This window comes from Anomalospiza imberbis, chromosome 1, assembly GCF_031753505.1.
Source record: "Anomalospiza imberbis isolate Cuckoo-Finch-1a 21T00152 chromosome 1, ASM3175350v1, whole genome shotgun sequence".
Lineage (NCBI taxonomy): Eukaryota > Metazoa > Chordata > Aves > Passeriformes > Viduidae > Anomalospiza > Anomalospiza imberbis.
The window spans coordinates 123,832,634-123,859,005 of record NC_089681.1 but is presented as its reverse complement, the minus strand read 5'-3'; the positions used below and the strand labels follow the sequence as shown (position 1 = coordinate 123,859,005).

General features: G+C 34.6%; 1 protein-coding gene across 6 annotated transcripts in view; it reads right to left on the bottom strand.

Annotated features, from left to right (window-relative positions):
* DGKB (diacylglycerol kinase beta) overlaps window positions 1–26,372 on the bottom strand; it is a 337,798-nt gene that overhangs the window by 186,742 nt on the left and 124,684 nt on the right. For all 6 annotated transcript variants that reach the window (XM_068209914.1, XM_068209905.1, XM_068209932.1 and 3 more), the window contains 4 exons: window positions 19,861–19,935; window positions 12,262–12,347; window positions 9,916–10,005; window positions 7,262–7,422 (listed from right to left, as the gene is read on the bottom strand). In XM_068209914.1, coding sequence (XP_068066015.1) covers window positions 7,262–7,422; window positions 9,916–10,005; window positions 12,262–12,347; window positions 19,861–19,935 — 412 coding nt within the window. The remainder of the gene's footprint in view (window positions 1–7,261; window positions 7,423–9,915; window positions 10,006–12,261; window positions 12,348–19,860; window positions 19,936–26,372) is intronic.

Genomic DNA, 26,372 nt, shown 5'->3' with positions numbered 1-26,372 from the left:
GAACATGCACCTTCTGAAAGAGAGCAGAGTTCTCCCCATAGATATAGCAATTGCTTCTACTGAGACTATGAGAAGACAGTGTCGATATGGATCTTTTAATATTACATTTGAATTCACACATGGATTAATTGTTCATTTTCCTAACCCCTTTTTGCAGGAAAAAAAAGTGTTTTGGATTACAAAGCAGTAATACTGTTTACTATGAAGTGTTCTTTCCCTCCCTTGCACAGAAATAATGCAATATATCACAGCATTCCATTAGCACATTCAAAGTGATGATTAGGATTCACAAAATCACTTAGGCATGTGTTTATGTTCATATTAGTTCAGCAAACCACTAAACATCATTTTTAGTTATGTATACCTAAAAATCCAACTTGAATAATTAAGCAGTTAATACCAAATGCTCAGAATTCAGCATGTGCATTTGTCCAGTCATATCAGTGAAAATGCAAAAAATGCTTAAAAAATTACCCAAGTATTTAACTGCTTCATTAGATCAGGAAAGTTTAAACACATACTTAAATGTCACATTGCATCAGTGTTAAGATGTGCATGCACTTAAATTCTGCATTGAATCAGCAAATGTCCTTAGGATATTTTCCTATGAAGAAAAAAACCTCCTATTTACCACCATGAACAGCAAAATGCTATGAGGCTTTAAAATTTCAAAATATGGGGCCAGCATAAAACTTAAGTTCATTCACAGAAGTAAATATTATATACAATAATAACCACCCTTTTTTTTAGTAATAAATATACTCTAAAATAACATAGATAACAACATAAAAATAAAATATTATATGATCTCATAGTCAGTTAGAAGTACCTAAGACTCTGGTATTTGAGACTAAAAATTCTGGTAGTCAAAGTTTCTGTTGATGCTAATGAATGTCCTTTCTGAAGAAAACAAAAAATAGGGTTTCTATGGCTTTTTTTCCCAGGCTTGCAAAAAAAAAAAAAAAAAAAGGTATAATGGAAGTGTAGGTTGATGACTTAGACTGTAGCAATGGGGAAGCAGACTCATAACAAGCTCAAATTTATGACTATGAGAATTAAGAAGTCATATTTTCCCCTACTGGCAGAATTAGTGCTCTTAGTGACTGGTTAAGGTTGAAGAATATTAAATCATGAGCCCCCAAATATCTATTTGATAGTGCATTTGGATAGTAACACATTAAGTGTCATAAAAGTACACTTGTCTTTATCATAGACCTTTACTACTTTATGATAATAATTCTTCAGAGAACACATCCTGATTGTAGTATTACTTACTAGTATTAATGAAATTTTCCCTCTATGTGGTAACTGCTATTCTTTTATTAATCCAGTATGTAATACTGACTTGCTTCTCAAAAAACTTACAGAACATTTCCAGGCACATTCAACTATCTTTACTACCTTAACTTAAAACACTTGCAAGAAGTATTTTTGTTGTAGATCATCTAAGTGAGAATATCACCATACTGCAATGAAATCAATTACCACGTGTTGTAAAGACTGAATGAAAAACTGAGGTGTTCTACTTCTGTAAGTTCTGTTTTAGCATTAGAATTTTTTACCTATTGATTTTAGAAAAGAAGTCACTCAGAGTAATGTAAGTTTCTGAATTTCCATGTACAAGTTAACCAAACGGACAAAAACAACAGATGGAACAGGAATCTGGATCTCCCAGTTCTCTTCCAGGTTACTGTCTTAATTGCTGTCCTAGAGCATTTTTTTTCCCTCCAATATGTTCTTGTGTATGTGTTTGCACATGTATTCAAAATTTCAGCTGAAGGGAAGCTGGAAGATTCTTATTTAAATCCTGTATCAGTAAGTAGACAGATAAGATGTTTTCCATATCCTAAATATCTCGTGCAAATGAAATAATCTGGGTAAGATCAGCTGCAGCTTTAAGCTTCCTAAGGAATTTGATTCTGCTGACAATGACCCTTTAGGGTATGTAGATAAAAGAGCACCAATAGCAAAGATCCCAAGTAGGCTTACCATAAAGCATGTATTCAGGTAATCAGTGTAGACAAGGGAGAAGAAATTCTGGAACTACAAAGAAGGTAAGCCTCTAAGGGACTGATGGTTTCCCAAAGGACAGCAACCCTTGCAGTCCTCCTAGCCAGAACACTAGGCAACCATCTAAGTGTGAACAGAGAGAATATGTATGTTCTTTACGTATGCAACATACATATAACTTGGTCAAAAACAAAAGTTCAACATTTTAATGGAATCTGGCTCAAGAGGAAGAAAATAGAGATGAAAATCAAGAGAGCTACCTAATCATTCATACAGAACATTTCAAGCTGGACACAAGGATATACGATTGCTAATATTATCTTTAGAGCTGCCTTCTGTATATACCAATAAGTACTAGATCATTTGGTTTATTCTTACACCTTGAATACTACCTAAGCACCAGTGAGAACTGCTTTCATTTTAGAATGATATGCACTGTTTTAATATAGGGAAGGTTGCATTGTGCCACACTTTATCTAGTATAATTTTCCTTAAAATCTAGCTCAGTAATATTTCATTCTACACAAACTTGTAATAAAAGACAATGTAGATGTTTGCAAGTTCAGTTTATGATGCCCCAACAGTCTACCTACAGAACTGCAAGGGGCTCAGCAACATATGCTCTGCAATATCCTATGCAGTTGCAAAAATTCAAGAGATAGTTAAAAAACATTGATAACATTTTATCTCCTATTAACATCAGATAAATTTCTGATTTCTTTAAAAGGTAAAAAAAAAAGAAAGAAAACAGGAAGAAAATGTTTACGGTTAAAGATCTTCAGTACTGATTCATGTTGACCTAATTTTGGCTCCATAAAGTCTAAACTATAAGCTAATTCAGTGGCAGGACAGTAAATTCATAATTATGCTTGCTTCTGGAAAACCCACTTTAGGACTCGCATCCTAACATCTATTCATAATTTGTTTCAGCATTATTACCCACAGAATGGAAAACAATAAAAAGACCTATTAGAAAGTCAATGGCAAATAGATGAGTTTTTCGGTTTAAAAATTGTTACCTTTTTTGAGATAAGCCATTCTCTGAATCCAATAATTGGTTTTTATTTAATATTTTCAAGTAGTTTACATAAAAATGCAAAAATTCAGGGTCCAGCAATGCTGGTTCTCAAGTGACTACGACTATGCCTTTGGTTTGGCCTACAGCTATTTGCTCCAATCAAGGAGGAGCCTCTAAAAAACTCATCTATCTTTAAGAATAAGAATTATTAATTGTGAGATATCAATTAGTAATGAGATGTTTTTAAAAAGAACTCCACTATAGGTTTTGCATGATTTCATTTCTCTTGAATACCCACTTGGAAGAGAAAGCACAGAAAGGATAGATATTGTGCTCTCTCACACATTCATACCCCTAAGTATTTAAGATGTCTTCCTCCCTCTTCCACGTGCTCTTTTCAACAAAGTATTATGTGGAAGCCAAGCTTCTAATGTTTAATCAAGATGGAACATTTAATGAGGCATTTCTTCCATTATCAAAACACCCATTTTGTCTCACTTTGAGACAATCACTTGAGAAGCACTAAAAATAAGCAATATAGCTTTCCTACATATTTGACATTCTTTGCAAACTTCCCAATAAAAGATAAACAGCCTTGACAGTCACTCCCTTTTCAGTGACTAGTATTAACAATACAATATTGCTTGACAACTAAGCTACTTATCCCTAAGTTTAAAAGAACTCTTTCTTTATACCTTAGCACTATGTAAAGTTTCTGGTCATGCCATTATAGAGTTTCCGAACAGCGCACATGGAAGTCCTTCTCAAGGTAATAATGTTCTCACATTGTTTTCCTTCTTTTGGTTTTATGTGAGAGTTTGCCTCATTGTCTGTTTGTCACTCATCTTTCATGGCTACTGCTCAGGTCTCAAGCAGCACATGATTATTTCACCATCGTCTATGTTTATCTAGTTTTGTGTATACTTGAATTGAGTATATTTATTGTGAATAGAATATAGGCCCATCCATTACATAATTAACAATGTGCATTTATGCTTTACTTTGATTGCATCACTGAAGAAAATGGCTCAATCCAGGCATGATCTGAGAGTAGACTTCAGAACAATTGTTTGCCAAGATAGTGTTTATTTTTTAGGGTATAATTATCCACTTTCTCCCTCTTTTTCTTTGAGTAATGCATAGAGTCATGAGTATACGGTGATTTAGTCTGAGGATTATTTTGTTTACTTGGGTGCTGTTTTTAGGTGTTTTTTGTGGGGGTAATTTCAAGCACTGAACTGAAGAATTATTACTGATTTTGTGAAAATACTTCCCTATGGACTTGAAATGGCTGTTCTTGTGGCCTTACTCTGAGTGGCTTCTGAAGGAGACATTTCAAAGAAGACTGCAGCATTTCTACCACCCTGCCAAGCTGCAACACTTCCCTGTTCTAAGACAGCATAAGATTAGGGAAGTGTTGGCTTTTTGTTTGTTTGTTTGTTTTTTTTTTTTTTTTTTTTTTTTTTTAGGCTTGAGATACAGATACAAAAAAATAGCTAGGATAAAATAAACCAGGAGTGCTACAAACACAGGCTTATCTGAAGCACCTGTCCACATATACATGTTGAGCCACCATTAATGGTACGCCAGCTGCATGCTTTAAGAAAGCAGCAAGAGTTAAACTGTTTTATCCATAGGGAAAGGTTAACCATGACAAATAGTATGTCAAATGAAATACTCTGTCCACACACACACTCCCTCTGATTATAACAACAGCAAGTTGGCTAAATGAAGTGACAAGACTGAAATTCCAGTACTGGAGCAACTGCAGAAATGCACTGCAAGCCCAAGAATACAGTCTGTGACAACAAAACAATACTGACATTATTGAACTCTGTTTTAGATGATCGCTGGGATAATATCAACCTAGTGCATGAATGTAAGACTATTAAAGGTGGTTGGGTAGATTATGGGGAAAATAACTTTTATTTTCTCTAAAGTACATCAGTAATTGAACTTGTCACTGTCGGATGTGGCCTGACATTTCCCATCTCTGTCATGTCTCCTCATTTGTCCTCTAATACTACCAGCTATGTTTGTCCAGCTCCCCAAATCTGTGACTTTCCAAGACAAGCTTTCAATTTCAGATGACCCTACTATATTTCTGAAGAGGTTTTTTTTGGTTTGGTTTTCCTTGGGGTGGTGGTATCTTTGTTTTTTAAAGCAAATATGATTTGACTACTTTAATGCACATTTTTCTTGGATATTTAGCTTGTATCAGCGACTCCAGTATTATTAGGAAGCAGATGGAACTTCTTTTCTGGTATCTTGCCATCCTGACAGAATGATGGATGTGAGCAATTGAAAAATCTTTATCTTATTCTACATTGCTCTTAGATGTTTTCTAGTTCCTGCTTTGAAACTGACACATGGCTTGGCGTCCGCTTTTTATGGTCCTTCCATGCTTTGTGTTTCCATCAGGTTGAACATTACCCACATTCATTCACAGTTGGTTACACATACATCTCTGTTTCTTACCTTTTTCTCTGTACTTAGACATAGTACAGTACTTACGTACATATCAGAGCTTTGAGACTGCCATAGAAAAAAAAGGCTTGTTTGGCCTGAACATACTAATCAAACCTTTCACATACACATGCTACTGTCTCCAGCATTCCTTTCAACTTAGTGTATCATTTTCCTTCCAAGGGGTAAATCACTTTCTGATTGGTACCTATGATAAAACAACTAGATTTTTAGATGAGGAGAGAGCAAGGGATGTCATGCTGAACTTCAGCAAAATTTTGAACACTGACTACCCCAGCATTCTTGTATCTAGCTTGGGATATTATGGTCTTGATTGCTGGAGAGATTAAAAAAAAAGGCTGACTAGCTAAGGTGATTAATAGGTAAGAGGGTAGCTCCAGAGACGTCTAATAGCAGAATGCAACTACCTATGAGGAGGTACCAAGAGAATAAAGTCAGACTCTTCACAGCAGCACATATGACAAGAGGATGGGAGACAGATAATTTATGTTGAAATGAGAGATTCAAACAGGACGTAGAAAAAAATAAACCTAAAAAATCATTTTCATGGTAAGAACAGTCAAGCACCACATCAGGTTGCCCAAAGAGGTTGTGCCCTCCTTGGGGGCTTTTAAAATCTAAATGGATTTAGATCACAGCAATGTGATCTGCTCTCACAGCTGACCCTGTTTAGAACTAATGACTTCCTGCAATCCCTTCCAACCTGAATTATGGTCCTAAAACATCAAGAGCCCCATGTCAAGCACAATTTTATTCAGTTTTACTTTCCCATCCTTTCTAAACATACATTTAGATTGTTTGTTATTAAGCACAATTTCTGCTATATCGCTACAAAGTTCACACAGCAAGTTCCATTCATATTGGATTAGAGACTGTGTTTATTATTTGGCAAGAATCTATGAGGCAATGTGCAATATGTTGCAGGTCACCATTAGTTTTCACAGTGCCTTGGAAAAAGAGTAAAAATTAAAAGATAGTGTAATTCAATCAAGTGTAGGTTTTTGCATGGAGGCAGGAAGAATCACCCAGGAAAACCCCAAATGAGGTATGAAGTAATGACTCCTCATAATAGTATCAGAAATTAACAACAAATCACAAATCAAATATGAATAAAGAAATTCTGCTAATATTAAGAAGCACAGATGCTATATAGAAAACCATAGAGAAGCACAAACCAGAGATGCAGCTCCTCAGACATGAAAAGCTGCTTAAAACCCTTTTCCTTCTAATTCATTCAAACTGTGAATTTTAAGTGAACTTCACTTCCCTACAAGGCAGAACCAAAAAGATACATGCAGGGCTTTCTTTTTTGTATTATTGTTTTATTATTTAAAACTGCCCTGAAGAAATAAAGAACGTAACAGTTCCTTTAAACAGTTTTGACTATGTGAATACTAATGGAAGACATTACTTAAGAGTTCTAATTAAGTGATTTGTTTTTCCTTTATATTCTTATAGGACCTTCAAAATGACAATATAAATTTAGTATTATAGCTGCTCATAAACCATTAAGAACAACACAAATATCTTCTTTATAAATAGGAAGGTAGAAGGTCCTGAAAAATAATCCAGGTTTTAATGTGAGGAAGCAAATTTATGCAAATTGCTGTCAGTCATCTATGTATTCATTTCACTAGCAAAACAACATTATAAATTATCTCTAGCCAACAGTTCTTCATTTGAAGGGATGTGATGCAAATATTTATTCAAAACAGAAAATCACTTAAGGATAAACATAAGTCTTACCACGCCAATAGAAAAGTAGTTGTTGATGATGTTGTAAGGCACTGGGTCTCCTTTCTCATCTTTATCATTGGGTATTACTTCGAATTTCCACCTGTCCAGTAAAATCTCTGAGCTATTCTCAATGTCTTTTAAGATCTTCATCAAATTCTCACCTTCATACCCTAGCAAAACATAAAACCAGTTATTTAATCAAGCATAATAAAGTTCCATTACATTTTTTTCTCTTTCTAGATAGTTGAACAAGCTGATCTAATTGAAGATGGCCCTGCTCATTGCAGGGAGGGTTGGACTAATTAATTAACCTTTAAAGATCCCTTCCAACCCAAAATATTCTATGATTCTATGACTGGAAAAATGAAAGCAATGCATAGAAGACCTTAAAAGCAGGATTGTGCTTGAAGTATTGACAATTTTCCAGCACCTGTCATCAAAAGAAGCACAAATACAAAGCTAATTAAGCATGTAAATTTAGAATAATTCTATAGATTTCAGTGGACATCAAATTTGTGATGAAGAAAATAATTAGATCTTCAAAATTTGCAAATCTCTCGAACTTTCCAAATGATCCATAAAGCTAAGGTTGTACTTTGCAAAATTTTCTTGATGAGAAATTAATCTTAATATTCATATTCCTTTGATTTCAAAATTTATGGAAAAGAGACATATTGCTGTTTTGCCTGACAAGACACCGAAAGGTTAAAAGCTATCTACTAATTTTCATTGATTGTTTCAATCTGGTTTAGCATAACAAATCCAAAATTTCAAATCCATATTTGATAGCTTTATGAGCTAAAGTAACATTTTTGATTATTTCAACAACTTCATGAGCCTCATCCTGCTTTTTAGAGAAAATTTACTCTTAGTTGCAAATAAGCACTCACATGTAATTCCCTAAACTGAGTAAAACCTTTTTTATGCACTCATGAGTATATATAACACACACATGTGTGCATGAAGAAAAACTGTGGGGGTTTTACTAAGTGACATTGTCAAGCCTGAATATTATTCAAAACAAACAACTTTGTAATAGATAGTTAAGATCTGGGGATTCAGTCCTTCTTCAAAGCAGAAAAAACAAGATTTCCTATTCAAGCTGTATGTACTGCTGGTGTTATTAAAAGCTTTAGCAGGGCAAGCCACTCAAAGCCTCCTAGCTCAAAACCCATTGCTGATGTATTTGTTTATGGCTGCCTAGCACAATTTTGCTAGTTACTGCCAACCACCACATGACAGCAGCATGCACAATTCCATTTCTCTGCATCCTTGAGATCATTCACTAGCAATTTAATTTCTGGAATCTCTGTCTCCTCTCCCATCTGTGGAAGTTCCAGAAAATCTGTATTATGGTATTGTTTATCACAAAGCAACTTGGCAAAGAATGATGAAACCCAGAATATTTACCTATGTTTTTTTCTACTTTAGTCCAAATGGAATAACTTAAGTTACAGAACCAAAATAAAAGTGAAGGTAGGGACAGGTCCCAGCTAATGTAATTAAGTGTTTTCACAGTTGACCCTGCTTAGAACAGCAGATTGGACAAGTGACTTCCTATCACCTTTCAGCTATTCTATGGCTCTATGAACAATTCAGAAAGTTAAGCGAGCCTGATTTGAATAGGTGTTGTCTCATTTGTTTTCCTTTTTCCCCCTAAGACTAAGAGAATGCAAACAATCAACAGATGTGACAGAGAAAATAAAGGAGGTTTTCAAATGATTTGACAGAACATTATGGTTAACGAAGTGCTATAGCATGAAAACTACTGAGAATTTGCTAAAGACTATCTGGCAACAAAGCAGACATTTGGAAAGGAAACTGATGAGACAGAAGAAGTAAGATATCTGCAAAGGCTGAGAAGTTCCAAATAAAACAACCAAGTTCCAACACAAAACATCTCAACTGAAACAACCAAGACCTGAAATAGACCTGGCTATGAGCCCATAAAGTGAGGTGCTTTCACCACAGACTGAATCTTGTCTAAGATTTTCTTTCTTGTGTCTCCTTCAAGTTATCCTGTAATACAGATTTTTTGGAAGAGTTGAGAGTAAGTCCCCATACATCCAGGAAAGGATGCAAAGTTTATTAAAGCTTAGATTTTCTAAATATTATTCTTTCAGCATTCTTTGCCTTCTCATTTTCTGATAAATAGTGCCACAGCACATTGTCTGGAATCCTCTGCAGGAAAACAGTAAGGGAGTGGATCAAAGGAACTAGTCCGAGGCTAAGACATGCTTTTCATTTAATATTTTCAAACATTAAAAAAGATTAAACTCCTCCTAACCCATTATTCGATGTTTTCACTAACCCTTTCAGAACAGTCCCAATTAAAACTCATTTAAGACTGCTCCCTTTACAAGGTATTGATCAAAGCAATAACTGCAATACAGATGGTAAAAAGCCAGCCAAACAGCTATACACTATTCTCATTACACCTTGGAACTTCTGTGGTGTCAGCAGAAGCTACAAACAAGGTACGAAGTGTGATTGCAACCTTTAATATCTTACATATGTATACAACAATTACAAACAGATCATTCCAAAAATACAGAAGGTGATATTGGCTCTTTACGAAAACAAATCCAAATGTAGATGTTGATGTAAGTTTTTTTTTTTTATTTTAATTCAATAATAATAATTGCATTTTGATTTGTGTTTACCTCCTCCCCATCTCAGACACCTTGCTAAATCATTGCCAGTCCCAAGAGGCAGGATAGCAACAGGAGGATGCTTAATCAAGTTCGCTTTCTCTGTGAATAAAGGAGAAAAACACAGCTAAGGAACAAAAAAAAAAATCTAATTGCATGGTATTATATAACTGTGTTAGGTTTTGTTCCAGTGAAAGACTTGCTTTGTATATGAAATTATGCTGCTCCGGAATGAGCATTTCACCAAGTCAGTCCATTTTGTAGTCCCTTTTTCACTGGATATTCAATCCCTAATCCTAATTTGTTCATTTATTATCAGAAGGATTTTGTAATCCTAATTGATTCCTTTGTTATCATTAGGACTCTGTAAATCATAGATATGATAAACATTTGTAAATAATGATACTCAAGATCTTTCCAAGAATGAATATGGTGTTCTTGCTCTAGTTCTCAGCTCTGTCATTCCCAGCTGTGAATACAGAAGAGTAATAGTTAAGCCCAAGAATAATGAGGTGAACCTTCTACTTTTTCACCTGGGTGACCAAATTTGTTTTAAACTGTGTATTCACCTAGATTTGTGTCTACACCTGAGCACCACTACCAAGAAGTCATTGTAACCTACACAAGACCTTAGATGGGTTTGCTCCTCAGGAATTAAACCTCCAAAGGGAGCACTGACCTGTCTGATCAAGTCTTTAAGTAGCAATTTTGTATTTATTAAACAATGTTTTGAAATGAATGAATTTATAGAATCTTTTCAGTCTTTACTGTTATTTTTTCTAGCATTGTAAGCCCAAGGATCTTTCAAAAACCCAATGAGAAAAACCTTGTCAAGAAACAAGGGTTTCTTCAGCCTTTCTGAAAGCTGGAACATATATTTCAAACATGTAATTTGTCAAATTTCCCATTTAATGTGAATGAATAGCATGTCTAGTTTAAATGTTATACTTAATTATTCAGTTATTTTGTTTATAGAATTATGCACAATTATCAGCAATAATCAGCAGGATTATCTATACAATGGATGTAGCAGGGAAATTAATATTTATCAATATTTTAGTAAGATTTAACATTCACATAACCAGCTTAATGGAAATCTTTCAGAGAATGTAATATTTAATAGAGTAATTTTAAAAAAAGTTTTCAAGTTTCAAACTGATTATAATTATTTCTTCCTTTTGTTTATTTTTTCTTTCTTTTCTTTTTTCTTGCTGTGCTCTCGGCTAAGGCTCTTTGTGTATCAGGAGATCAGGGAAGACCAAATTAGATTTAGAAACAGGTGCACCCTTACACTTTATATGCTAAAGTGCTTTTGCCCCCTAAAAAGCAGCAATGAAAATATATTTTCTGCACCTAGGAAAAAAGATGGTTCCTGGATCCTCCAAGTAATTTCTTAGTTCAATACCACAAAAAATGCTGCACAACTCAGTATGTTACTGAAAGAGAAAATAACTGTATGGCATTTTAGAGCTCATGAAAAAGGTGATGACACAACAGCTGCAAAACTTTGTTTCTTCCAAGTTTAGGCAATGCACTTGATGTTTATATACATTAATTTATGACTCTGAAAGCTATTTGAGAGTTACTTCCAGTAGCTTACATTTGCAAGACTTTTTCCAACCAAGATTACAACTATTCCTTTGCTATCATTCCTCCATGACATCAAGTTTACTTTTCAGTGAACTTTTAAAGGTTTTCTGATCCCCTACCAAGTTTTAAACACTTTCATTAAAACTTAAGTCTTTTGACCTCTCTTGATCCATTTTCTAATTTCCACTGTAACACATGCCCACTATTTTTCTCTGTAGCCTAACGCCAAATAAATGATCATGTGATGTGGAAGACACTCTCCTTAATAATCTTTGAGAAGATTAAGTATTTTAAGTCTGTAATAACTTGACTTGTGGGTCTTCCTTATGATTTTTACAGAAGACTTTGGAGACAGCTGACTGAAAGAACTCCAAAACTGAATTACCTCTTAATACATGATCTTAATTTTGGGATAATATAGTATAAACTAAAATTTAGTAACTAAAAAAAGCAAGTGAGATAAATTAAATTTTCTTAAAATTAGCAAGTTAGATTTGATTTAGTTGGGGAACAGACTTTAAACTGAAATTAAAATAGATTAATTCTGATTTCTTGCTTTCAGGAAATCCAGAACTTGTCTAGAGATTTTAAATAACTTTTGCAATTTGAGTACCCTTAAAAATAATTATATCCCAAACTAAGACATTTCAAAAATTTAAATAAACAAGCTGTTGTTTGAAATAGCTGTATCCATGCATTGGTATACAAGGAAGACCATTAAAATGAAAACCATGAGGCAAGCAAAACTGTGTAAAGGCTATAGATTACCTATGCAATCCAAAATCCAGCCTACTGTTCCATCTCCACCACATGCTAGTACTCTGAACTCAGCAACATCTCGGAAAAAATTTAACCTAAAAAGAGTAAATGAAGATACCTAATTATGATCAATATAAGTGTGCATTATGTAAACATGCTATGGCTTAAGACATTTTATTTAATAGAAAATGATCACTAAAAATAAAAATAATTTCTGCTTATGTATTCATTTTTAGACAGATAAAACCCAACAATATTATTAATTATTATCAGAATTATCTGAAAAATTTCAAACAAAATTAATGATTCAAGGGTTAATATGGTACAATAGCACTAGAAAAAGTTTGGACCTGATGGTTGGTCCAATCTTTGTCTGACTTCAAATCTTGTTTGAAACTATTATCAGAAAACATTCTCTGTTCAATTAGTTGTAAATGGATAGGTAGTCTCTTAAGACAGAAAAGTCTAAGTTGTCTAAATGAATGAGCCATAACATGTATTTGTGAAGTTCTTTCTATAAAGCTATATGAAAACTTCCTACTTCTGGTAGAATACTGGTGCATATTAAGCTGAACATTCAGTGACTGGTAAAAACAACTTTGCCTCATGGTTTAACACAAAATGAGAAAGCAACAGATTGAAGGCCCTCATTCCATCATCCTAAAAAACATATTTTAAAATAAAATATCTTTGGCAATATTTGCCTGGCTATTCCTGCTTCCATATCCATCAAGTGAGTACCACCACCTCCTCATCCACTTCCTTCTATAACAATGTTGCATAGTGCTGGAGAGTGAGGATATATTAAAACAACTCTAGGGTTCAATACTTTAATTTGAAAGCATCAGTTCAGGATAGCTTTTGACACATGCTGAAATCAGTCCTTACACATAAATTGCCACTAGATAAAAAAGTTCCAGTAATTTTGTAGTATTACTATGTATGTTCATTCACATATATTGTATTCATTAGTGTTCCAGATATCTTCATTGATATTCTATATTCTAGTCACCAGAACTGATATCCAGTTTGCAATCTCCTAATAAATGCACAACTAATGTATTTTAAACAAATTCCTGAATACAAATAAACATAGACAATAGCTTGCAGGTGTTTAATTCCAACTGTTTCCCATATGACACCGTAATGCTGCAGGGAGAAAGTAGTTTCTGTCCTTAGGAAGTTTTATAATTCTTTTGGACTCCTGATAAAATCAAGAATACATGAAAAATTACAGAGTAAAAAAGTAAGAATGAGAGGAGGAAATGAAAAACACAATGACCAAAAAAGTTATGTAATATGTAGAATAATAGACAGGACAACTTCTTGTTCTATTAGTTTTTGACCAGAATTTCAATTTTAGCCAAGTTGCATAGAATTAAGCCGATCACGTCCCACTCTCTGTAATTTTCTTTGCTCAGAAGAGCTCTTAAGCAATTTCAAGTGCAAATATAATGCCTGAAGGATGCTTACTTGCCCTGTATTAAAGGCTGCCTTGCCCTTCTCACCCCTTTTATGTTCTAATTCACACATCTGCAGAAGCGCTGTAGGATCTCCTGTGACCCAAAATGTCATGTGCCAAATCTAACTGGGTACATGTGGGAAACACATTAAAAAAGATCCTCTGCTGGAAGTCCCCTCCCAGCACTGCAAGGGCAGGCACTGAGATGTGCCCTGGCCCAGAGGTGGGCATGCCCATCCCTTCTCACAGCCTGGCACAGGGACAAACACCTTCTGCCAGCAGTATTCCCACTGCAAGCCAATGTATTGGGTTGGCAGAAAGTCACCAGGTGTAAATAGATTGCTTCCTATACTGAGAGTATTTCAGCTTAATTTGAAGTCAAATTATAGTGCAAAGGTGATGGCAGGGTACTGACTTCTAAGTATTTAAGCATTTCTACCTCACGGAAAAGAAATTCTGGAAAGAATCAAGCAACCAAAGCAACACCAAAAGCACAGGGTTGATTTTAGCATTACTCCAGACTGGGAGAATATAGACTTAAACCTCTGTCTCTCTTTATAAACAAGCTTCTTCACCATAATGATATCAAAGATCCTTTTTGTTTTACTGTATAGTTAATCTTCATCAAAAAGTATAACTTTAAAAAAAGTGGGGGATTGAAAAATCTGGTGAAACCATATTGTGAAAAACATTTTCAATAAGCTGCATTTGTATTTCCCTGGGGGCTTTTTTATATTCACAGACAGTGAATTTTCCAAGCAAAGTATAGCACTAAATTCACATAAACTTTTCTTTTTATAAATTTAAATATAAAAATTATAGATACATTTCATAAAAATCTAACACACAAAATACATAAAAATAATGCATGTTACAGTGTATATTTGCATATATAAATGCAGTGTATATAAATATACTATAGCAGATATAAATATTTATAAAATCAAATTAATTTATAAAATTAAATATAGTTATATAATTATATATGTAAATAAATCTTATTCAATGAATTAGAATGTGCAGCCTACATTAGGAGTTGGGAAGGGAACACAGTTTTCTGTTTTATAAGGTTTCATTCATACTCAGTAAGTGTTACATTTGTAAAGAAATAATTTGACACATTTCTTTAGAGACCTTTAGGGAGAAAGTCAGTATTGCTTACCAAGAAAATTGTCCTCAAATAGTGATTTAATATCACCTGTTACTTTTTATCTACCATTTTTCACATGGCTTGAAAAGAATTTTAGAACAAACTGCTGGAGAAGAACTTAGGAAAAGTGGTTTAAAGTGAAACTAAAACAAAAATTGAAGTAATTGTAAAGATTTTGTGCAATGTCAACCTAAGTTAAAAAAGAAGAATAGAAAAATGTATCCTATTTTCTTGAAAAAAATTGAAACACTGAAAGTGATCAACACCAGGCTAATTTTATTTTGTCAGAAACAAGGATTCAAAGGCACTTATTGAGTTTCTGCTGATAAATCAGTAATTTCCACCTGAAAGAAGGCAACTGTTTCAGCCACCTATGTTACTCTAATTCAGTCTTTCATAATCACCTCATCAAATTCATAGGAATGTAGGGGATCTATTTATGAATAAAATAGCAATGCTAGAGCTCACAAGTATTTGATTTTGAATCAGGCAGTTAATTGATTTATGGACAGGTGGCAAACAGAAACACATTCTTATAGAACTGTTTAGAGAAATATCTAAAGTATTTATTTTAATCTAACCTAATTTATTAGAGCAAAACTGAAGTTTTACTCACAGTAATGAAAACATAAATTGCAGTATTTTCCATTTAGTTACGTACACATGGCTTTTGCTCTTAAACCCAAAAGCAGTGCACTATGCAGATCTTCAGGTACTCAGCCACACAAGGTGGCATAACAGCAATGCATAACAGCACTCTTCACTCACAGTGGAAGCAAAATTTAACACTACTTATAGCCGAAAAGAATAATCCACTAGTGGATCTCAACATAGGTTTCAGGTGCCAACACCACAGATGTCATAGAAGCAAAAATACTTTTAAACAGCTGCTTAAAATATATCTCTAAATTCGGGATTTAAGTCTCATATGTGAAGACTATGTGAATTCTAAGTACTACTGGTTTGTGGTGTACAAGAATATTTTTTATCACTAGAGTACAACCAACCCACCACTGCTGGCTTTGCCATTCTTTGGCAAAAATGTAATTCTTCCAAGAAAACATGGACCAGATCCAAAATTTTGTTCAGAAGCAAATAACTATGCAGTTATTATCTTCTAAAAATATTCTTGGTGTATACACCTTCCTAGAATGCTCTGGGTATTCCAAATGTCCCACAGAAAGAAATGCTCTAGCAATCAATTAAAATAATTAAGGAAAATAGTGTAATTTTCAAAACAGACCTACTGCTTTCTCCAGGTTAAAAAGTCCAGATGCTATACATCCCCAATTGAATTACAATGTATGTTGCAGGGGTTCAGCTTTGCTGTCTTGGGCATCTTTTAAGTGGGTAGAATTTAAGATTTAGAAAGGCCTGTTGAAGCAACTTGTAGCTAGAATTCAAAAAATAGATGCTCTCCAAATTAAATGCTTATGGAAGATACAAAGAAATACAACTTTTGTGGACATAATTTCTATAATAGAGTATAAAAATACCATAAATTAGACATTTTAAATAATAGAACTTTAGGGAACAGAGGCCTTTTCAGAGGGACAAAGACTTTGTGAAACGCTGACCTCTCCTGTGGCTCTGTGGCTTGACTGCTATTCATCCTGCTATTATTTACCTCTCTGTGAGGTGAACAATAACTGAATTTCAGATTCTTCAAGATCATTAAATCCACAATAACAGTTGTTGTCAGAAGAAGAAGACTCCTATAGAGATATAACAACCAAACAGGGAAACTCCTTTCATGGCAAAAAACACAGGTGCCAGGCACAAATTACACAATGCATCAGCCCAGCAATTTTCTCGTCACTGTGTTAACTGTGGCAGTCTGTAACTGTGGAGTACCTTTTATGCCTGTGTTCAGCTGCAGAGCTTACAAGGTTTTTCCAGCTCACTTGTATCCCTCTACTGCCAATTAAAGAATGTCTAAACCATTAATTATTATACCCATGTTTAAAGTGTACTGTTGTCCTTTGGCTTAGAGATTCTTGATTTTCAGGCCTCTCAGCAGGTCTCCATTGCTGGAAAGGAATCAGTGCAGGAGTTGCTGCCATGAGGTTTATTTGCATCATGTACATCTTTCTATAGACTATGTACATTACGTGTCTTGACATAAACTGCTCCAAAAACCCTAGCTCAGCAGGCAAAGAAGCCGCAAGAAATGTCATTGCTGCTGTTCCTGCACTTCCCCATCTATTCCCCATCCCATCTATTATAAAAAGTAGGCAACACATGCACTTCAGTAACTGTACATTGAGGCTGTGATACTAAAATTCATTGTCATCTCAAAATATTTTTCTGTTGTCCTGCTAGATGCCAGCGTAGTTATAGAAAAACGCAGAATAAATGGTACTAAAAAGGTCAGGCTTTTTTTGTGGTTTTAGGGGTTGTGGGGTTTTTTTTTGTTTTGTTTTTTGGGATTTTTTGGGGTTTTTTTGGGGTTTTTTTTGTTGTTGTTGTTATTTTGAAGTCCTTTTTTCTAACACATTTCTCTGCAAGAACATGGTTAGCCCACGAAAGAGGCAGAAAAATAGACATAGCCATTGAACTGCTGGCCATTAAAAAAAAAAAAAACCCAAACCAGCAGTTTCAGCCCTGCTAAGATTTACAATTTTTTTAGTCTCCTAGTTCTCTTTTCCCTCGCTCTGCCCATTGAAAAGGGGATACATAGATTTTTAAACAAAAATTAACTAGAAATACCAATTCATGTCAGCCACAGATGTTTGGAACCCAAATTACAAAATTTGTGAATGTTATCTTCTAGCTTGATGACGGGAGCCCATGAGAAAAACACCATAAAAAATTAAAAACATTAACTTATGGGTTAAAGCAGACAGGTTGGATCTAACAAAAAATGCAAATTCTTAGCTAATACCACAGATATTCTCTAGGTTGAGTAAACATGGCTGAAAATAGTATTTGAAATAAAAAATAAACACACCTCAAAATAGGCTCAACTAAAATGTACCACAGTAATAATAAATGCTTTAAAATAAATATACATTATGTTTATCCCTTTCTACTACATAAATTACTGGAATGAAGAAATGCACTTTTGCTTTTCTCTGCACTGTACTGTACCCAAATCTCTTACATTTTGACCTAAATTTCACATGTAATATGAGAACATTAAATAAGCATAAAATTTGGATTGACAATCCAGTATAACTGGCACTATAGAGATGGATGAATGAGTGGACAGATGGATAAATGGGCAGGTTTTATTACGCAACTCAGCCCTCACAGAAAACAAGTACTGGTAACTGAATCAGCAAAGTTTATTCCACTTCTCACTTAAGGGCCAAATTATATGCAACCTACAAAGTACTGCCAGGGGCAAGAAGTGATGGCAGGAGACAACCTGGAAATTTAGGATTATTCATTTCAGTGAAACGAATAAAAAATATACCAAAACAAGCAGCGCCTGTTTGAAAATTAATTAGAATTTTCTTCAAAGTGACTCTGAACTAAAACTACTTCGATTTCTAATAGAAAGCGAAATTGAAAACATTTTCTGAAAAACACTGTCCTGGTTCAAAAGACAAATGTTTAAATTGCTTCAGTGCAGGGTTTCAGCTTGAACTTAATACTGCCCTCTTGTGCCTCTGCCTTAAAATGCATTTTCCTTCACATAGTAAGATTCATGAAAATTAAGTCACTTATAGACAGAAATGCAGCCAATTTTTTTTTTTTTCATTTTGAAGAAATAAGATGACTATGAACAAAAATATTACAGTTTTTAAAAAAATCATCCTCTTAATTTCTAGCATGGCATTTCTATTATACAGTATGTAAAACAATATTGGTTACTACTTTTGTCTCAGTTAATTCTTCTAGTCTACTTATTCTTTGAACTAAGAGTACTTACATTTTCTGTATGTGTCAAGAATAGAATAAAATCAACAAACTTCATTTGAGTAATAAAAACAGTACATTCAGATAGTAGATGATTACACATGCGTGAAAGAAATCATGCACGTCATTATCTCGATTTTTTGGGCTGATTTTGCACCATTCATCAGGTTAACATTAGCTATACTGCAGTGCACGATATCTTAACTTCTAAAAGGATAGAGCTCAACATGCTTTTCACTTTCATCAATGTTACACATATGTAAAGGTCTAAACAAATAAAAACCACAAAGATTTAAAAGAAAAGTATTCAAACAACAGTGTAAACTTAACGTCAGTGAACACATGCCTCCTAATATCCTTCTGCAACTCTTTTCACTGATGTAAGATTTAATGTATCAGTGACAAAAGTAATTAGCACCCAGTACATACAAAGTAACAGAAAGAGAAGATATTTTGTGCAATTCTACTTTTCTTCTACCAAAGCACCCACTACTCAAAAAGGAGACAATATCAAGTGGCAAAGGTTGGTGTTTGATACACTGTAATTCTCCCGTCTTCACACGAATGCAAATTAAGAAGAATCACGGAGGAAGCACACTAAGCGAGGGACTGCAATGCCAGCTGGTTCAGAGAGCACTTCAGTCCACATTACAAGTCACTGCCAGCACAATCTAGCCTGGCCAGGCGTTTGCCAACCACTACATTTCCAAGATCGCGTATCTGATAAGAAGTGTGCAGCCACCAATACATTACAGACACCCATGCATGCGCACATATGTGTTTACATATGTAAAAGAAATTGATGTCTTGCTGGTCAGTCTTTGAGGCTGCTGACATCTGCAACACAAGTAAGCCCCAAGAAATCAGGTTGCTGAAACGGCAGTTAAAGCTGCAAATAGAATTAAGTTTATCCCACAGTCCTTATAGAATAATATATGGTTTTCAGCAGAACATATGAGACATAGCTTTACTTGTACAGGTAAACAAATAATACCTACACATCTCTGCAGCCATTCAGAGAGGTGTAGTGTTGATACATTCCAAACATGCTATATGTACTTCAGTCTGTTCATTTGATTATACAGTATTTTATTAAATGAGTTCCTGGTAATAACATTAACTGTAGACTTACCCTGGCATTGGTCCATTTCCAGAAAGACTATAAACTTGACGAGGATTTAAAAGATACTGAAATTTTCTATAAATTCTGGAGAGGTAAAAGAGACAAGGAGAAAATATTTACTTACATGTTTGGAATTTTTTAAAAAGCTTTCATATGAAAGAATTAAAGAAGTTAGAACATAGTACAATTATTTGAACTGCAGGATGTCATTTATACAAAAAATCAACAATCAATTGATTGAACACAGCAATTATAATTCATACACAGAGTGTATTGTGGGGTATAAAGTTGAGACAGAAGTACTACAAGCTATTTACATTTCAAATGTTGTGTATAGACAGAAACAAAATACGATAAAAAGCTATAATTACACAACAAAAGGTGCATCAAAAAAGCATTTCAGAAAGCATATTGATTTGTATTAAAGTAACTCCATGGCAAAGGAGAGATTTCTTCCTGAAATTTATTGCAAACACAGAACTATAAATATAATTAATTGCAAAAGCTAACTGGGTTTGCCACCCACCAAAAATGTCCACATAGACTGGAAAACATTCTGATAAAGAAAACCTGTGGTCGACTACATTTCCTCAGGATTACACTTGAATGGGAAGAAAATTAAAAAGATTTGAAGCATTGTTTTACTAAATTACATTTATTTTTAAATTATCTGAATAATAGGAAGCAATTTATTGATACAGCATGACAAGCATCGCCCTATCCCACATGGGACCCCATTTGCTGTCCTACCCTCAGCAATTATTTCTTCTGAAGCGTAAATTTGGAAATTTGAGTTTACTTGCCCTAAAAGTATGACAGAGATTTTGTTTCTTCATTACAAATATTAGAAATGCAATTTCCTAAATTGACTGGTATGCAGTAGTGATTATTTTCTCACACAGAACCAAGAAAGCTCACAAAAGACTTGGAGCTCAGAATAAATAAATATACACCTGGGATGTATGACAATATTTTAAATTATAAACCCCCGTTTCTTGGTCTTACTTTTAATGTTTCTGTCCTTAAGCTAATTAATATTTGAATGTTTTTAAGAAAGCATTCATTTTTCCACTGAAATATTGCTTCTTTTCTTTATAACTTCTTAAATAAAATAGAAGCATAATAAGACCTGAATTCCAGGTTAAAATGTCCATGTTTTCAAATACAGCACAATTAAACTGTCTAGACACAATCTATGTGCACATTCAGGAATTTTTTTCATATTTTTTTTTCTTAATAGAAATGCATAATTTATCAAGGTAGCTGGAGAGCAAGTGTGTAAAAATATTGAATAAAAACAAATTCATAATTATCTGTAAAATTGCCCAATTGGAATATTTTCTTAACTTCTCAATTATTTAGTGATATTAGCTTCATCAGGAATTTTATTCAAGCACACTCACACAATATATTCCTGATGCTATTCCTGACAGAAAAAGTCAGTATGAAATTACTAGTTTCATTTCACAAGTATGCACACATCATTGTTGATGGCTGTGATGATGATTAAATTAGACATCTGACAATGGATTTACAACACAATATACATATTCCTATTTCACAAATGTAAAAGGAGTTTTCTAGTTAGTATATGTGATTTGCTTCTCAGAGATGTGTAGAATTTAATCTGGTCAAAGGTGATGCTAATTTCATTTGTGTAGCTGACTACAAGAAGTTCATGAACAGTATTTTTATGAAGTCCCAACGGTCTAAGAGTTATTTTCCTAAAGTTTGGTGTTACAAAACATACTAGCTATTACCTACACTCACAGTGCTGTTCTCAGGTAACAGTGAAATGCTATAAAAGCCTTCTTAATAAAGAGGAGGCCTGTTTTTTCTAATCAGAACCCAGAAGTCCAACTGCAATAATGAAGAGATTACACTGAATTGTACTTTGTGCATACCATTCATGGCTACCAGTTGAACATCAGTACCTGCTAAATCACTCCATAATGACTCACTGCAAATGACACATCACGTTATTAAACACATTTATGTATTATAGTCTGTGTAAAATTCATAAATTGATGGCTCATTTCTATTCATACATTCTCAAAAAAAAAAAAAAGTTAGAAACTGTTTTAAATGTTTCCCTCACACTAAGCTGTACACAGACCTAACAGGGTGACACGGGGAAGCCAAAGAAAAGGGACAGCAACTCAACCTTCCAGTTTTACATCTACAGTACCAAACAGTGACACTGACTTGGCTCTGAATGCCCTGCTTCTACATATGGGGAAGGAATTGGATGTGGTTTCCTTGTAACTGGAGATTTGTGCTGACAAGGCCATGAGGTGGTGTGGTGGGAAATGCCCCAAAAGATATTTTTGTGATTAAATGATGAAATGCAATTTCATGAACGAAGACAGTTTATGAAATTACTACTGTCAACAAACAGCTGTGCTTCTGTAACTACTTCTGGGGTTATTCCGTGAGGTGGAAACTAAAAAGATTCAATTTAAAACAGAAATCCACAGAGAAGTTTCTTCATTTTATTTTTCTTTTTATTTAAATCATGCCCATGATCTCATATAAACCTCAAAACACTCTGCTATAATAACTGAGGAGGCAGAAAATTATCTCAGGAATGGCCAAAGGAGCTGGCATCATCTGAAGAAAATACTTTTGGAGTGCACCTTGAGCTGAGTTAGATTAAGCTGTCTTCTGGAGGAGAGAGAAAATAAATGGCCAGAAACTAGCTGGCAATTCAAAACTGGCTATAAAGTTGACTACACTGTGGAAAAAGCTGGCTATGGCAATGCCTTCTGCCACAACTGGGGATGCATCTTCAGTCCTCTAGGGGCTATTAAAGATGTGGTTAATATGGGCTTCATTTAACCCTGATGTCAGACAAGGAAGAAGCCAAGGACTCCTCTCCAAAATAAAGAAATGCTATTTTCTCTTCCAGACATATAATACTTGAAAAAGAACATTTGAAACTGCTTTTACATTTTGTCTCAAAGCTAAATGAAATCTCAGAAAGGCAGATTAGTTGGAGGGGAGGAGGGAAGAGCTGCTGTGAAACCAAGTTATTTGAAAACAGCAAAGGTTAAAAATATCATCAACCTGTATTGCACAGACACTGAACGTCAGGAAGAAGTCAGGAGTCAGCAGGAAACGTGAGTGTACGGAAGCTGATCTCCAGTGCATCCAACAGCACATTTGTCAAGGAAACAATTGTGTAAACTCATCCTCTGGTCAGGCAAATAAACTGGAAAATGGGGAAGTGGAAATCAAAGTAATGAGTATGGCAAAACAACATATGATTTAGAAGGACTCTTTATGTGAGAAACATAACCCTCAACAACAGCCTTTAGAAGCATTACATTCTTGTTGTATATTCTTTCTGTTTAAAGAAACTATTTTGTGAATGGTGTACTATATATATACATTTTATACACAGATTATTGAAAACTGTTGCCTTGATTAGTTAGATCATAAACTCACACATCCTAAACTGACAGCCCTAGAATGAAATTGATGTTCTGCATTTTTTTTGGGATGAAATTAACTGTACCTGCCCATTTCATGCACAGTCACTGAAAATATGTTACGGTGTGATATAGCCTGAGGAATTCACTTGCCTGGGTTTGATGAAACCTCCTATTCACTATGAACTCCTATGAACTCCTATTCACTCTCATGCTCAGTTAAAATCCATTTCTACTATGTGAAAGCCTTAAATAAATCAACTTTAATTCTATTTTTCTACTTTCTCCTTAATAAACATTGACTTATATTTTTATTCTATTATAAACATCTGTATTGTCTATTAAACAAAATAATTCAAGTCCAAATAACTGCAAATACACCTGAGTGTCACATGATGGGCTATAATTAACCTCCTAATTGAGAATAAAATATAACGGGGCTATTGTCATAATTATTTATTTTTCAATTGTATCTGAAATTCATAGCATTGGTCCTTAAAACAGAAACTTATACAGGAAGAATACATTTATCACTACATATTCTGAAAAACTGAATTTCTAACATAATGAAAGTTTCAAAATGTATCTATAAGATACAGATATGGAGAATAATATTTTTGTTTTCTGAATGCACTTTTTCTACATATCCATTTGTTTCCCCCCACATCTCTTAACATTTAAAAACTAAAACTAAAGAACCAAATTTCTTTCACCTTTAAGTGATCCTGAGTTCTCTTCTTTTGCATTTGAGAGATTTGAAAAAAATTACAAAATACAAGAGGAAACGACCATGTATCACTGGGGGTGGGCATTTATTCAACTGGTTTTCAGTTGGATGCATAAACTCTCTCCAAGAATAAAGGCATTGAAATGGGCTGGGTTACCATCTGGTAAGGCATAACATCTTGTATGGGGAACTGTGGGAACATGAAAGTCTTGACAATCTGCAGTAACCTTCCCATGTTCAATGAAAGTCAATTAGAAATCTTATCTTCATTTACTGTGACCTCTCAAATACAGAGAATCCTAAGTAAAGACTGAGGCATAGTTTTCAGTAGAATATTTTCTTAATCTGAATGAATCAAGGGAATGAAATTCTGTTCTACAAAAATTAGAAAGTTGTGGGTTTGTTTTGCTTTCTTTTTTTTTCCCTTACAGCTGGGGAAATATTTTGTTACACTGTATCCTCTAGTCCCACCCTCTCAGCACCTGACCAGACTACAAAATTGCAATAATCAAAAAGCCTGACTTGAATGCCATTGCCTGAAAAGTTGGACTCGATGATCCTTGTGGGTCCCTTCCAACTGTGAAGAAATCTGTGAATCACCAAAACTGTGCATTTTGCGAAGTAGTTTATGTCTTGAAATGTCCTGCAATTTTACTTTCCACAACATATAACTGCCACAAAAATTGAGGGTAGGGAAAATATGGGAATTTCTTTCTGGTTACTGACTGTAAAACTGACAGATAAAACCCTGGAAAATTAAAGAAGTTCAATAATATTTCTCCTAAGAATGTTTTCATCACTTAGATTGAGTATTCAAACTAAGATGCACTCTTAGCATCCTTATTTTATATTTTTGCTACTGGCATTGATATGAAACATTAATACCTCAAAAATGGAGTGCAAACCCCTTCTCAACAAATAGTCCGTATGTGGACTTTTTTAAACCCTTTTGAATCTGGCTTTAGATCTAACTGTGAGATATTATCTACTAACGGTGAATGACCTGAGACATGTTTACATGACTGTGCAGTTGACCTTTTGATGTGCTTTTCTTAAAACGGAAATACTGAGTGCGACCTTGACACATTAGTATGTAATTTAACATTTTGTGTACGTGTGGTATCAAAGCAAATTTAAGAGGTTCTTACAATTCACTATACTCAGCTGCTGGTGCTTGCCCTCATGCTATACACTTAATTGTGTAATGACACTTGTGGATAATGGTGTTAGTGAATGAAGTGTGTATAGGGCATCCATTTTTAAAATTCAAGTAATTCCTGTATCTGTTTGGCCTCAGTAACAGTTTTATTGACATAAACTGAGAAGTGTTAGACTCTAAGACATGAAGGGGAATAGGAGCATTAGATGGGGATCAGATTTTAAACTTGCTTTTACCGTGGAGAATATCTAACATTAAATGACATCCCTACTGCATTAAGCCCATTCAAATAGTAACACTTGAGACCAATTATGAGCTAGGAACTGAAAGCTGTGAAACAGCATTTCATTAAATTGTTTCTAGGCTATAACTAACTGTGTAAGTGCAGCTCTCTAACCTGCCTCTCACCTACATAATTGCAGACTGGATCTCTGATCTATTCACTTCATACTGGTAATGTAAAAAGTCAAGCTGAGTGGTAGTGCAGATTACCTTCCAAAAGACCCCTAACTGCACAGTAGACCAGGGCTGCCTCACACTGCTACTGTGGCTGAAGCACGAAAACTCAGGATGGCTCACACTGTTTTGTTCCAATTGCAAAGGTGTGTTCTGGAAATTGCTTAGAATTAATCTTCTAGATCATCAACTGCTTTTGACACACCTAGTTGACATCTAGGTATACCAGTCCAGGGATTACATAATCAGCTCTCAAGTGATAGCCAGCTCTCTCAGAGGCCTTCAAATACAGTTTTGGTTAATGCTCCTTAGCTTTAAGAATCACCCTAACAACTACTCTGCAGGATTTTGTCCTCTTTGACAGTTTACTTTTAGGAGCACAGGAAGATGTGATCTAAAGCAGGCAATGTGGAGGAGGTAGGGAAAGCTGACCCACTGTAGTTTACTTGCTTGGTTCCAGGCTTTAGAACCACACTGCATCCCTCCTTTTTTGCTTCTCATTACTCATATCACCAGTATCCACAGGTGTCACCTTCAGATGGATCCTGGCCAAAAGACCATAATCTTTTTCAAGACTTTAAGTTACAGCACTGACATGGTGAACTAGGATATAAAAATTTAGAGATTTATGGGATGATCAAAAATGATCACATTTTAGCATATGGAATCCTGAAACATGCTCTGCAAAGTTTGTTTAGGGGGCAACTAATTCAGCATTCCTGCTTGAGTAGGAGGACAATGCTGCTTA